Genomic DNA, 14,360 nt, shown 5'->3' on the forward strand with positions numbered 1-14,360 from the left:
ACATGGACCCATCCAGATACACCATGCAAGGTACCCTGGGTGCGTCGGTTGTTGACGTTCTAGGATGCCGTGTCAAGTTATGTCTTCTTACATGCATTGTCCTCTTTCAAAATACACTCGTTTTCACAGGAAATTTAACGTTTACATAGTTTCTTTCAAAATAATCACACTTCATCGGCACAATGCAAATTCACTTTTTTTTTCCCACACTAACAACTAGCCCACGTGGTTGGATTTGGGCAACAAAACAAGTGGTTAGGTTTAGGAAAAAAGAACAGGGTTAAGTCGGTGTTTGTTGGACCCATCCTACACCCCTCTTGCCCGACCTACTCAGACTGTTGCCACCTTAACTTTCGTTCTTGTCCCATTGTGTTTCCTCCTAATGCCACGAGCACTGTTTTTTTTTTTTTTGTTTGTTTGTTTTTTAAGATATTTTTGGGGGCATTTTTAACTTTATTTGATAGGACAGACAAGTGTGAAAGGGGGAGAGAGAGAGGGAGTGACATGCAGCAAAGGGCCACAGGCTGGAGTCTAATCCGGGCCGCTGCGGCAACAGCCTTGTACATGGGGCGCCTGCTCTACCACTAAGCCACCGCCGCCCCGATGCCGTGAGTACTGTTAAACTATAATGGTGACCAGCAATGTATCAAGTCACTGCCCAAGCGTCTGATTTTGACAACTTGAAACCTTATGTTTCTTTATATTTCAACAGTGCTGTGGTGAATGTGTAGTTATGTTTAGGCCCAAACCCACTTGGTGCTTAGGAAAAGATCATGTTTTGGTTTAAAATATCTGCTTTTGGTGTCAAAACGCAGCCATGTCTTGGAAAAAACACAACTGCTTTTGGTGGCAGAAAAGCGGTTTCCAGCAACAGGTGGCTAAAAAATAAACTAACTACCTTTGAATGCAAAGTTAGGAAGAAAAGAAACAATATTGGACAAACAGAGGAACAGTTAATAATGCTCACCTTTAACTCAAAACCCCTTGCCAAGCACACCTGTAATAATGATGTGAACAGAAGACAATTTATCCGTCAAGGTCAAAGGCCATGTTTTTTTTTTGTTTATTTTTTACAGCATTACTCCTTTTTTTCCGTTTCTGTAATAATCTAGACGAAAGAAGGAGGAGGGGTTAAATTCTGGCTGGAAGACAGACGGGGTAAAGATAAAAAAAATTCCTCTGTGAAAGAAAGACAAAAAATATACATTACATTACATGATTATATCAACCGCCTGAAAAAATAATTGTTACAAAGGAAGATACAAGCGGGAAAAAAAAGGGGGGGGGGGGGGGGGAGTGCATTTAAGGCAACTGCTAGTTAGCTGAGTTTGCACAAAAATAGTCTCAGTCATTCCCCTTGGTAAAGTGAATGGAGTGGTCACTGTCCGCTATGTAATGAGATGCCTTGATACCCCGGACCTGTGAATGGAGCCAGCGGGGTGGTATGATGGCAGATACACTAGCTCAGGTACACAGGGGAACAAGCTTGGTCAGCTAGTTAATATTGCAGGGACTGGGCAGAGTTAGCTTGACAGGAGAGAAGTGGAGCAGGTGTAGTGTTGCATTCACTTTCTCCTGTTTCATTTTGGGGAAGTGACCAGTAGTGTTTCGTAAAAGAGTGTTGTTAGTATCAAAGACGATTTTTGTTAGTAAAAAAGAGGGGAAGAGAGAAACTGCAGTGATGTTCTGGTAGAGAAATTTGTGACTTTACTTGTTTGTCATGTCATTTGAATCATATGAAGTTCATCTGATGAATTTAGCTTTGGTCCATGTAGGACGTACTGATGATGTCACTGTAAGATTTGAATTTAAACCGACCAATCATCCGACTAGAGTTGATAAATATTTTGCAATGTAGTCCGAAAATATTTACAAGTTTGTCAAAAGATGATGTAACTTTAAAGGGCAGATTGAAAGCCGCTCAGGTGAAACCAGCACCCCCTGCTGGTCAACGGGAGTGACACACTTTTAGACAGAGTAATAAATACAGTATGTGATAGAGGGAGGATTGAAGGAAAAGGGAGGCAAATATTTCATTATTCCACATTCATATTCCAACAGATTTTTCAGTTATAATTTCCAAGGAGATAAAGTTCATCTGTGCAGCCGTCACCACAATAAAACAGAGCAATTTATACCCTTTTTGAGTCATTTATAAACTACACCAACTGTTCAAGCTGCTTCAGAGAGTCAAATTAAAGTGTAACTATTCACAGAAATAAAAAGGGGAGACTACATGAAATAATTCAGACGCATGTACATATCAACAAATGTATATATTACAGTACAGAATAGGGATGTTTTCTCAGTGGAAATCTTGGGACACAGTATCTAAGTGGTAGGAGCTGTAAAAAAGAAAGGAGGAACAGAAGGTAACCAGAGAGTAAAGCTCTTACAGTCTGCTGGTTTTTGAGAAATAATTAAGAAGCGGTTTGACAATCTGTGAAGATCCAGGGTGCTGGATCGGAGAGTGTCGTTTCCCCCCTGTGATCTTTTCTTTCTCTTTTTTACCCCCTCTTCACTTAAGTCTGTTTCATGTGTCCGGTGAAGACGTGTCAACCTGAGCGTCCTGTATCCCCCTTTCAGTGTCTGTACACACACCAGTCTCTGCAGTGGAGTTCTGTCTTTTTCCAGGTATAATCTCCGGAGAGTCCAAGCAGTCTGTGTAAGCACCATTCTGGGAACAGCGAGGGCAGGCCGGCCGGTGACACACCATGTCCCACAGTGTTCCTCAGTATAATCTGACCTGAAACCAGTACTGGCCTCCGCACTCATGGGCCCTGAGTTGGCTCGCTTCTATATCACCAAGAGGTTGCATTCGTGAAGAACGTCCTTTCGGGTTTGGAAAGGAAAGAAGAGAAAAAGAAGAGAAGTTGTGGTCCGTTTGTCTCGTTGTTTATGAGTTTTTCTGTCTGCTTATATCCCCACAGTGGCTGGATGGTGGTGAATGACATATTATTACCCTGCATGGCAGAGAGAACATTTCCCAGGCTTTGGTTTGGATTTGTCAAAGCATGTGTGTGTATATGCACGTGTTTGCATCTGCATGCGTCTGTATATGCATGAGTGTCCGTAATCTGCGTGTATGTAGGTATATGTGTGTGTCTGCATCTACTGTAAGTGTCTCTATAATTGTGTGTCGTTCTTGCAGCCTGTTACAGTACTCCCAGCTGTTTGGAGAGACGTTTAATGTCCAACACCGCTCGAAAAAATTAAAAAATAAAAATAACGTCATCCTGGGCAGTATCCTGAGAACCCCACCCCCATTAAAAGACCAAAAGAATAAAATCTGAAGTGTGAACGTCCAGGGCCGACACACGATACATCCACCTACACTGACAGCAGTCACTGATGTTATGACACTAGCAGCCACTGCTACGCACACTGTTCCACACTTGTCCAGAAAATAAATAACACTGCAGTCACAAACAAGATCTCCAAGCTGGCACACCACCTGCGAGACACAGAGAGACAGAGGAGTCACAGAGAATTAGAGGAGTCAAAAGCACTATGTGTCAGGCACATTTTGGCTGACACAGCACATTTTGTTATGTTTACAAAACCAGTATTTGTTGTATTATTTTAGTATTTAGCAGTGTAGCAGCAAATCTGTCAGCAATCCAAAGTCTTTAAAACAACTGTCAGCACGCAATAGAAGCAAATGGCATAATGGTAAAGATGTACTATGCAAAACTTTCCTAAAAACGATGTATATACTCAAACAGAGGTAATTCCTCTCAGTCATCAATTATGACCCACTAGAAGTGTATTTTCCTGCAGAGACTCCACCCTCCCTACCCCCACAGTGCTCACATAAGGTCGGGGGTTTATAAAAAGGTACTGACCAGGTGCCTAGCAGGCATCCAAGAGAAACAGTGTGTAAAAACACAAATATAGCGAGGCAAAAATCTGGGGTTGGCTTTCACTTTCACCTCAGCTGGTAAGGATGTTTCAAATAGTAACCAGCAATCATGCATAGTAAACATCTAGGGGTCGGCAACCTTTACTATTAAAAGAAAAAAACAAAAAAACAACTTGTATGGAGCCGCAAAACATATTTGAGCCTTATAATGATGGTATCTAAATTAGCCTTTCAACATTAGTAATGTAAATAATTAGTTAGCCTATCTAGGAAACTCAAGACGAGCCACCGTCAGTGAGGTCTGGCAAAATTTAGAGGAAAAGGCACCAGGTCGTAGATGAATGACACATATTGATGACACTTATGATGCATATTCTTAGCTAAAGAAATGTTAAAACATTTTAGGCTACACATTTAAAATTGGAGAATGTAAAATCACTTTACGCCGAGAGCAATGATGCATGAAAATAAAAATGTTAACAAAAAAAAAAAAAAAAAAAATCTATTCTTTATTTCCTTATTTTTTTTTAACAATCCCATAGGGAGCCACTGTAGGGGGGATAAAGAGGCACATGTGGCTACAGCACTGCACGTTGCCTACCCCTGCTTTTATACTTTCCAGTCTTACATTGCTCCCAAGTGTTGACAAGATATAATGCTCTTTAACAGACTTGTAGCAGTTAATTCATGTTTGTTTTTTGCTTGGCAGTAAACCTGAGCAGCAATTATGTCCCACAAAGTTGGCAACTAGCTGGTGAATATATACCCTTTTTCCACAAAATTCTTTTTAGGTGCCATGTATCAAACCAGCCCACATTTCCACCACTTTTTGTGGAACCATTATAATCAAGGATTCTTCCTTAACGGAAAGTGCTTCATTGTTTTTACCTAAAAAAACAAGCATGGACCAAAATATAACGAGACCACTGCACGCTCTTATTTTTCTCAGATGATTTCTCACTTGACTTCTTCTCTGCTACCTTCTCCATCTTCTCTTTTCAATCTCAAACTGTTCTGGTTCAGAACCAATTCATTTTTGGTGAAATGCTCCAAACAGTTCAAAATTAGGTGTGGAAACCAGAACTGAAGCAGGTCCATGTAGGTGGAAAAGAGGTAATAGTGGAGTGTTGAGTAGCTGAAGCACAAGATAGTTTTCTCAGGAGACCAAATCAGAGTTAACAGGCTGAAGCTAGTGCTGCTCTTTATCTGCTGGAGGTGTAAATTGGCACACACAGCTGTATCAACTTTCTTAGGTGACAGTGTGTCAGTGTTGTTTTCACGGCTTGTTGTGCTGCCCCCAAGTGGCTGGAGGAAAATAAGCAACAACGAATACTCCTGCAAGACCATTTACAAACTCCAAAAACTGTCTGCATGATTTTAAAATGTGTAGAAACGTGTTAAAAGCCAAGAAGTGACAACAAACAAATACATAAGGGAGGATGAGATGTTGAGATGATGATGTTTAAGTTATTTACTACTTCGAAACCTTTAAAAAAGTAAAAATGATATGCTGATGTAATATAGGGAAAAACATGAACATTAACAGAAATGCCTGAGTGGAAAGATGTTAAGAATGTTAAGACCAAGGAGGAATGACAGCTGAAGGAAAGATGAAGCCAGTAAATGTGTAGGAGGAAGAATGAGCAGACCAGGGTCAAATAATTACTGCCTCTGGAAAGCACTGAGCGTCCCAGTGGTCACATTATGGTAAGAAAAGCATCCTGTCTCAAAATATGACTATAAAACAGTTGGACTGCTGGTTCCTTTTTCTTTCCCTCCTATGTGACGATTAAGCACAGGTCAATATAAATGTTATGACACATCATTTGTGTAGAGTTTACTGTACAATACTCTCACTGACTGATTTGCTAGGACACTATTTTCACTTAAATTTGCTTTTATTTAATAAGTTCGATGAATAAATACTAAATTAGATTACTTCAAAACTTTTTTTGTCAAAAATAATATTCAATTCCCCAGCTTTTATTCTGAAGGTCAGGCATCTTGACTGAGCACTTGTCAACGCCAATTCAGGCTCTGTAGCCAGAGTACTCCCAGCCAAAACACTTGCTGTGCAAGTTCTGTTTTAATTTAAAAGTATTTGACCGAGGTCCAGAAGAGAGACGGCAGTGGTCTGAACTTTTTACTCAAAGCCCTCAGGACTCACCTCTGCTACAGGACACGCCAAAGACTTCAAGGCCAAAGGATAAAGGCAAGAGAAAAGAACAAGAACAGAAACAAAAACTGGAGAAGGAGAGAAAAGAGATGAAGGAGGGACAAAAAGTGAGAGAGTTAGAGGAACACTCAAGATATGTTAGTAACAGCAGAGACAGAAACAGAGGTTCACTGTACAGGGAAACTGGATAGTTACATTTGTGAGGTTCTACTTCTGAATATTAAGAATCTAATGTGACATTGCTGTATCTCTGAGCTTTAGTGGTGCTTAGTGGGTTTGTTCATAATGTGAAAAGAAACTAAATAGAAATACACTCATAATTCAATTTAAAATTGATTCCACAGGCTTTAGGCTGAAAATCCAATAATCATGGCTGCCTGTAAGCAAAGATATTTGAACTAATGAACTCGGCAGCATTTCATGGTTTGTGTTCAAGCTTAATTAATGTACGCATCAGCATTTTTGTTACATAAGAGTAGAGTGTGACCTACCTTTTCCTCCAGGTCTTTAATCTGCCTCCTCTGAATTTCCGTCTTGTCTTCAAGGTCACGAATTCTCTGCAAATATTCAGAGAGAAAACTGTAAGGAATGTGTCTTCACAGACAAAATTATCTCTGGCCAAGAGAAATTTCCCATTTACAGATTAAACATACAAACCTATTTGTATGAAGAGCTCTATTATCACACACACGCACAAATATACACAGATTTACTGTATCAGCAGTACAGGCGTAGACGGACCTGGTGTGCCTGGTGCAGCAGCTCCATTCTCTCCTGGAGGATCTGGCAGTCGTACTCTCGACTCTTCCTCAGCATCTGCCTCCTCAGCTTCTCCACCGCCGTCCGCAGCTCGTCCCTCTGAAGCTCATCCAGAGGTTCACCATACTTTATAACCTAGAGGAAGAAGACAGGCATCAAACACTCTGCGTACCACGATGAATGAAAGCACTAAAAACACTTCAACACACTTATCTCTGGTCCTACATTTTGTATCAGTACATCAACACTTTTCATATGAGAATAGGATTCCAGGAAACAAGATTCCTGGAGGATGTTGAAATGCCTCACAGGAATTTTTCCTGACCCTGTTTTCTTAATGTGTGTTCATAACTGTCTCAATAGTCACTAGTGTATTCATTTACAGTTAACCCTGCAAATTGGTCATGAGGACTCCATGTAAATGACACAAATGTTCCAGATTAGTTGGATGTGCATGATCACAAGGATGTATATCAGAAGCACATTAAAAGCACTTTTACTGTGACGCACTTCTTCACATTTACAGTCATGTCTTCATTTGATTAATCTCATCCCTCAGGGTGATGTATAAAACAGTAACCACTGAATTATTACGTGTGTGTGTGTGTGTGTGTGTGTGTGTGTGTGTGTGTGCGTGTGCGCAGTAATTTTCATAACAAGAAGACTGTAACATGTGGTGATGTGAGGCACCTTATCCTGTTGCAGGGCGTTGTATAACGTTGCTTCCAACTCCTGGATTTGCTGCCGGGAGGAAAAAAAGGGCTGTTGTTACATTTAGTGTTATAAACACAAAAAATACACAACTTCGTATCCGGGGCCTTACCCCAGAAAATAAATTATAAACCTTGTAGGGACATGACTATTCATCCCATGTGGGGGATAGAGTCCCAAGAGTGACTGTGAACAGATATGGTCCCCACAAAGTGATGTATACCTGAGACACATACACACACGTACCATGTACGCCTGGTCTAGGGCCTGTTTTCTGTAGTCCAGCTCCTCTTCTAGATATCCTTTCTGTTTACAGAACATCTCCTATAAAGAATATGCAAGTCAGCAGGAATAGTTTAAATTTTTTATAATACTCCAGTACTGCAGTGCAATACATAATACTTGATTTAAACCAGTACTACTTCGTTCTAAGTGCTATGGGGAATAGCAGGTCTCCTGTCATCTTTATTCATATCAAGATGGAATAGAGTCACTGTGGGCCATTACAAGTAAGAAAAAAAGTTTATTCAAGCAGGAGGCCACTGAGGTAAACAGAAAGGTGACATCATCTAAAAAATTGTTGCGACTGACCATCTCTATTTCCAGGTCCATCATCTTCTGGTGCAGCGCTGCCTCCGTCCCCTCAATCTGCTGAATCCACTAGAGGGCAACAAACAGCAAAACATGAGTCAGCACAGCACAAACTACTCTAACTTATCATGTTATCAGAAGGAACATAATATGGTCTCCAAACTTACCTTTTCTGCTAGTGACAAAACAGTACTGGCCTGGATAATGGCCACTTGCTCCTCATTTCTTAAGTTCTGTACAAAAGGGAAAAAACAAACTTCTATTAAAAAATGTGCCTGTTTTACAGTCATATGTTGATATGTTAAATTCCATATGAATTACCCCGTTGTCTCCCAGAATGTCTAGAAGTTTGATGAGGTCTGGTATGCACACGTCCTGTAAAGAAAACAGAATAAAAACCTATGTAGACCATACCAAAAATGGCATTTAACTTCAGATTCTATTGATGTTTGCTTGTTAAGCTTGTACTGAAAACAAAAATGTGGCACGCTCTTAAAAAAAAAAAAAAATACAAAGCATGGATTTTCACAGCATATAAAATACTTTTGGGATCTGTCACAGTGGGAACTCATGCTTTTATACTTCATGACAAATTAGTATAGTTAAAGCAGAGGAGTCCTTCTCATTGCGTACCTTGACCCCCTCTTTCATACAGTAGATTTGCAGTGCACTGACTCCCTCAGAGAATGGATGCATCCTCAGGTGGTTGAATGGTGGGGACCTCCTCTCACGCTCCTAAGACAACAGAAGTATACATTTCATTGCACAATGACTCCTGTTGACTCTGTGTTAGACCTGGATAAAACAGTTATTGCAGATTTGTTGGCTTAATTAAGACTGTACTCAGGTTGAACTCAATATTGATAGTCAGAAATTAACACATTTTCCTGCATTAGTCCTTGTTTCCACTTGTGTGACTTATTTCTTTTTCCAGTGATGATGTTTAAGTTTCAGTAGGTGGTGCTCTTTGCTTTGTTCAGCCATGAAAATGCTGACTACCCTTATTTCAGACAAATTGCTGCTGTCATCTGTGAAAGCATCACAAGCAATGATAAAAGCCTTTAATTAAAATTAAGGTTAAAACCCTGTGATGTTGCATCCATTCATTTCAACACTCTGACACATCTGAGCGATCTGCTCTCCTTTCTGCTCACTAGGTGGCAGCTCAGACCCCCACAAGCTGCCGTCAGTATCTGCACTGCAGCACAGAGGGAACACAAAGACTGTTGTCAGCCGGTTATCAGCCTGACTGACAGACTGGTGGGCTGCCTGTTCACGTAGCTGCATGGCTAACTTGACAGGATTTCAACACAGCTGCTTCAACAAGGGCATGGTAGGAAATTCTGTCTCACTCACTTCGAGCTCCAGTATCCTGAACTCCAGCAGTTCATTCTGGTCTTTGGAGTCTTGCAGCTCCTGCTGCACTCGATTGCACTCTGACTCCATCTTGTCCACCTGGACACCACAGAGAGTCAGAATTAATTTAGTTGTTCACAAATTAGACTGTAGCTACAATTTGTTATGTAATATGATGGAGATAAAGAAGCAGCTGGGTGAGTCATAACTGTAAGAGACAACCTCAACACTGCAAGATTTAGCACAATGCTAATTAGCAAATGTACCATCTGTGACAGGCGCCATCAGACTGACAAAAAAAAATACTAATTTTTTTCAGTAATACCAGTGCTGTGCAAAGAACAAGGTAACTAATCTTGGGACAAAAACATAGCAAAACATAAATACACTTTTGATCAATCAAATTCCGTAAATGATAATTATCAACAGTGACAAACTGTTTGGTGATCAGGAAAAACAACTAAGTTGAGTCTAACCTTCTCCAATAGCTCCTGATTCCTCCGTAAAAAGAGTTGCTTCTCCTCTACCCATTTGGAGTCCTGACAGCGAGGACAGAGACAGTTGATGCATTAAGCCATTGAAATAAAGCAAATATATAATTTAACACAATTGTTAAGAAATTAGAATAAAGACAAATTCCAAATCTAGAGATGGCATGGCAATGAAACAACTGGTTACGCTGATGAGAGGACAGTAGGAAAGGAAGGGAAGTCATTTGTACAACTACCAATATGTTGATTTGTTTTCTTTCAATTCAACCTTTATTGTTGTTGTATATATTTCCCTGAGTGAAGTATAAATCAGGCACATTTCATAAACCTTGTGCTGTGTAACAACCAAAAAGAAAAAGTGAGTAAACTTCACATAGATGCCTAGATGTCACACACACAAATGTGTATACACACATTACATCACATTAAGACATGCTATGTGATACATGTTTATTTGTTAGAGGGTGTGCCTCTAATCTTTATATATTGCTTGTTGTTCCTTTTGTTTTGTCCACCACCCTATGTTCGCATTCACCTGCCTTGATTCATGTGTATGCTCGTGTGTCCTACCTGCCCCTTCAGGGTCAGTTCCTTCTCCAAGTCCTCTATTTTGGCTTTATACCTGAGCACGTCTGCTTGGAGCTGCTCCTGAGCCTAAAACATGAGCAAAACAAACAATCATTACACACTATAGCACTGTTACTCAAGTGGGGGTCCCAAAGGAATCTGTTCTGGTATTCACTTAATCATTAATATTCCTTTTGGAAAACCAAACAACACAACACTGAACTTTGAGAATATCTGCTGTCAGACTTCCATAAGCACATTGCTTCAGCATTTCCATTGTTCTGAGAGCTTGACAGGCGACCAGTGCCTCGTTATGGTTGGGTAAAACTGGACCTTGGCTGTTGTAGTATAGTGAAGGGTAAACTGTATCTTCATTAGGACAGACACGAGGTAAGAATATTTGGTATGTGTACGTACCTTGGCCTCCATCTCAGCGTCTAGAATGCCCCCTTTCTGTTCCTGCAGCAGGGCATAGGCTCGTTGTAAGGCCTGATACTCTCTGGTCAGCTGACGGAAACGCAGCTCCGACTCCTCATTGGCTAGACCCTTGATTGACACACAGAGGTTAAAGGTCAAAGTCTGTGGCTGATTGGGTTTACAGTACATCCCTGCTGAAATGTAACTGAACAGATTTGATGGAGTATTAAAACAGAATACATTCAAGATACCGATTGAAATCTAGTCACTGTGACACTCCTTAGCTTTCTTTGTGACTTGACAAATATGAGACGAGTTCTTACATCCTCCAGGTCTTCATCAGGAGTAGCAGGAGTTCTGTCCATCCGGAACGACGCCACTGATGACGTCTCCGAGTCCATAGATTCTTCATCGTACCCAAAGAAGGTGTCTACTACGATGTGCCTCTGCAGAGGAGGGAGTTGGAAGATTTATACACCCAGTAACTGATGGTGACTGTCAAGCAATCAATATGCTCCATTAACATGACCTTAGATCAAATGCTTCGGTGTCCCGGAAAACCTTTCCATCTCCTTTCCTTTGTATTCAGCTAATATTCTTGTTCTATGGCGTGCAGAAGTAACTGATCAAGCAGCAAGATTGTCATTTAAATGTGAATTAAACTTGCATGACAACATTAGTTTGTCATTTTAACATTCATTACTGCACACTGCTGATTCTGCTCATCTGGAAACTGTGAAAACAGGTCACACTGGAGTTACATGACTGTTTGCTCAAGATAAGAAAACAAGTCATATGAAATCATATGCTCTGCTGACCTTAGATGGTTTTTGTGTTTTATTCTATACTGACAAGTCAAATGCTGCTCAGCTGACAAGCTATCTATGTTATTTCTTGAATCAGATCTTGTTCTTGGGAAAACTATACAATGATGCATGTCACTCTATCCTGTCAGAGTCATGCCCTCTTCCTTCTGATTTCTGGGTTTGGTAATCAGGTTTAATGTGTGTTTGAGAGGTTACAATTTCCCACAACTGGTGATCTAATGTACTCCAGCAGTAGCTGTGATTGTAGGATTGAACTAACTGGCAATTCTGACATTACTTCAAAGTCTGATGGTGAAGTTGTTTTTAAAATTTGTTTTCTTTGCTACTGCATGACTCCTTACAGGTTCTGCTTCTACAAGGCTCACTTGACTACACACAGAGCCATGACAATACCTTTAACAATGTTTTAAAAAGAGTAGTTTTAACACAGAGTTGGAAACGATCTTCACAAAAGATACCCCTTAGCTTCTCAATAATACCAGCTCTTCAAAAGTGAAGAAAGATTTCATTGTTTTCTAAAGAATACACTGTTACTAAATATGATTAAAGGTTTTCTATAATAGAAACCAAACTAAGTGCACTTGAAGATAAATAGAAACAAATTTAACTCTCACTACCTTAATTGGCCTTGAACTTCTTTTATGCCTTTTCTTTCTTAGTAGTTTTTCTCGGTCCTGGAAAGACAGACAAATGGAAATAAGATACCACATTTCTGTAAGATGATCATTTTTTTCTTTCTGTTCTTTTTAAATTACAGAAAGAAAAATAAATCAATGACAATACAACAGTGAAAGAAGCAGCTTCACACAGTTCATTGAGGATGTTAGGAATCATAGGATGTTGATGGAGTTAAGTTTCTAACTCCCAATTCACATGTCAAAAGTTTTTTGGTGATCAAGCCTGAGCTTTGGGTTTGAAGTTCGATCATTGAGGATATTAATTTATTACTAGTCCGTACCCGGGGATGTGTTACGTATAGAGGAAGGAGAAATCAAAGACAGTATATTAGAGGAGATGCAAAATCAGAGCACTGTAAATGCACTGTGTAATAAATATTAATGTAAGACAAACAATGCAAACTGTATGTAGAAACATGCTTTATGGCAAAATACATGGAGCATAGTTTTGGCTGACGGCACGGAGGCACGCACGTGCGCAGGCCGTGAGCGGGCACACAGGTACACACATACAAGTTTCGATCCACAAGTGTTGGAGATGAAGGCTTCCCAGCCAAACTGTGGTCCCATTGCAGGTGTTTTCGAAGTGGTGTCCGCGCATGCGCAGCTCGCACTGCTAATGGTGCTCACAGTATGACTGGGTAGTGTAAACGCGAATATAAACAGTAGAAATGTGGGAAAAATGGCATCATGGCTGTCTGCACATGACCAAGATGAAAGTCTATGTGCAAGTTCAGAGAAGTAGGTCAAAGCAGTGAGGAGGAAAACGGATGATGACAGACAGACAGACGGAGGGAGGGACAGAGGTTTCTCCATTTAATAGTATGATATCTGTAAAATCAGCTATATTGAGTGCGTGGTTACAAGTAACCACGCACTCAATATAGCTATATATAGCTATATATAGCTATATATATATATATATATATATATAAATATATATATATATATATATATAAATATATATATATATATATATATATATATATATATATATATATATATATATATATAAATATATATATATATATATATATATATAAATATATATATATATATATATAAATATATATATATATATATATATATATATATATATATATATATATATATATATATATATATATATACATATATATATACATATATACATATATATACATATATATACATATATATACATATATATACACACACACATATATATATATATATATATATATATATATATATATATATATATATATATATATATATACATATATATATATACACACACACATATATATATACATACAGTACAGGCCAAAAGTTTGGACACACCTTCTCATTCTATGCATTTTCTTTATTTTCATGACTATTTACATTGTAGATTCTCACTGAAGGCATCAAAACTATGAATGAACACATGTGGAGTTATGTACTTAACAAAAAAAGGTGAAATAACTGAAAACATGTTTTATATTCTAGTTTCTTCAAAATAGCCACCCTTTGCTCTGATTACTGCTTTGCACACTCTTGGCATTCTCTCCATGAGCTTCAAGAGGTAGTCACCTGAAATGTTTTTCCAACAGTCTTGAAGGAGTTCCCAGAGGTGTTTAGCACTTGTTGGCCCCTTTGCCTTCACTCTGCGGTCCAGCTCACCCCAAACCATCTCGATTGGGTTCAGGTCCGGTGACTGTGGAGGCCAGGTCATCTGCCGCAGCACTCCATCACTCTCCTTCTTGGTCAAATAGCCCTTACACAGCCTGGAGGTGTGTTTGGGGTCATTGTCCTGTTGAAAAATAAATGATCGTCCAACTAAACGCAAACCGGATGGGATGGCATGTCGCTGCAGGATGCTGTGGTAGCCATGCTGGTTCAGTGTGCCTTCAATTTTGAATAAATCCCCAACAGTGTCACCAGCAAAACACCCCCACACCATCA

At 39.5% G+C, this 14,360-nt stretch overlaps 1 protein-coding gene across 3 annotated transcripts in view; it reads right to left on the reverse strand.

Moving 5' to 3' along the window:
* Positions 1-1,045: 1,045 nt before the first annotated feature.
* Positions 1,046-14,360, reverse strand: part of jakmip2 (janus kinase and microtubule interacting protein 2) — a 41,550-nt gene continuing 28,235 nt past the window's right edge. For 2 of the 3 annotated variants that reach the window (XM_078172571.1, XM_078172570.1), the window contains exons 9-23: positions 12,375-12,431; positions 11,254-11,376; positions 10,931-11,059; positions 10,517-10,600; positions 9,932-9,994; positions 9,456-9,554; positions 8,733-8,834; positions 8,421-8,474; positions 8,267-8,332; positions 8,100-8,168; positions 7,755-7,832; positions 7,488-7,538; positions 6,780-6,932; positions 6,530-6,595; positions 1,046-3,454 (exon numbers count right to left, since the gene is read on the reverse strand). In XM_078172571.1, coding sequence (XP_078028697.1) covers positions 3,008-3,454; positions 6,530-6,595; positions 6,780-6,932; positions 7,488-7,538; positions 7,755-7,832; positions 8,100-8,168; positions 8,267-8,332; positions 8,421-8,474; positions 8,733-8,834; positions 9,456-9,554; positions 9,932-9,994; positions 10,517-10,600; positions 10,931-11,059; positions 11,254-11,376; positions 12,375-12,431 — 1,641 coding nt within the window. In that variant the 3' untranslated portion in view covers positions 1,046-3,007. Of the gene's footprint in view, positions 3,455-6,029; positions 6,107-6,529; positions 6,596-6,779; positions 6,933-7,487; positions 7,539-7,754; positions 7,833-8,099; positions 8,169-8,266; positions 8,333-8,420; positions 8,475-8,732; positions 8,835-9,455; positions 9,555-9,931; positions 9,995-10,516; positions 10,601-10,930; positions 11,060-11,253; positions 11,377-12,374; positions 12,432-14,360 lie in introns of all 3 variants that reach the window. The other variant, XM_033651377.2, reaches the window with a different exon arrangement.

The sequence above is a fragment of the Epinephelus lanceolatus genome, chromosome 11, assembly GCF_041903045.1.
Source record: "Epinephelus lanceolatus isolate andai-2023 chromosome 11, ASM4190304v1, whole genome shotgun sequence".
Taxonomy (NCBI): domain Eukaryota; kingdom Metazoa; phylum Chordata; class Actinopteri; order Perciformes; family Serranidae; genus Epinephelus; species Epinephelus lanceolatus.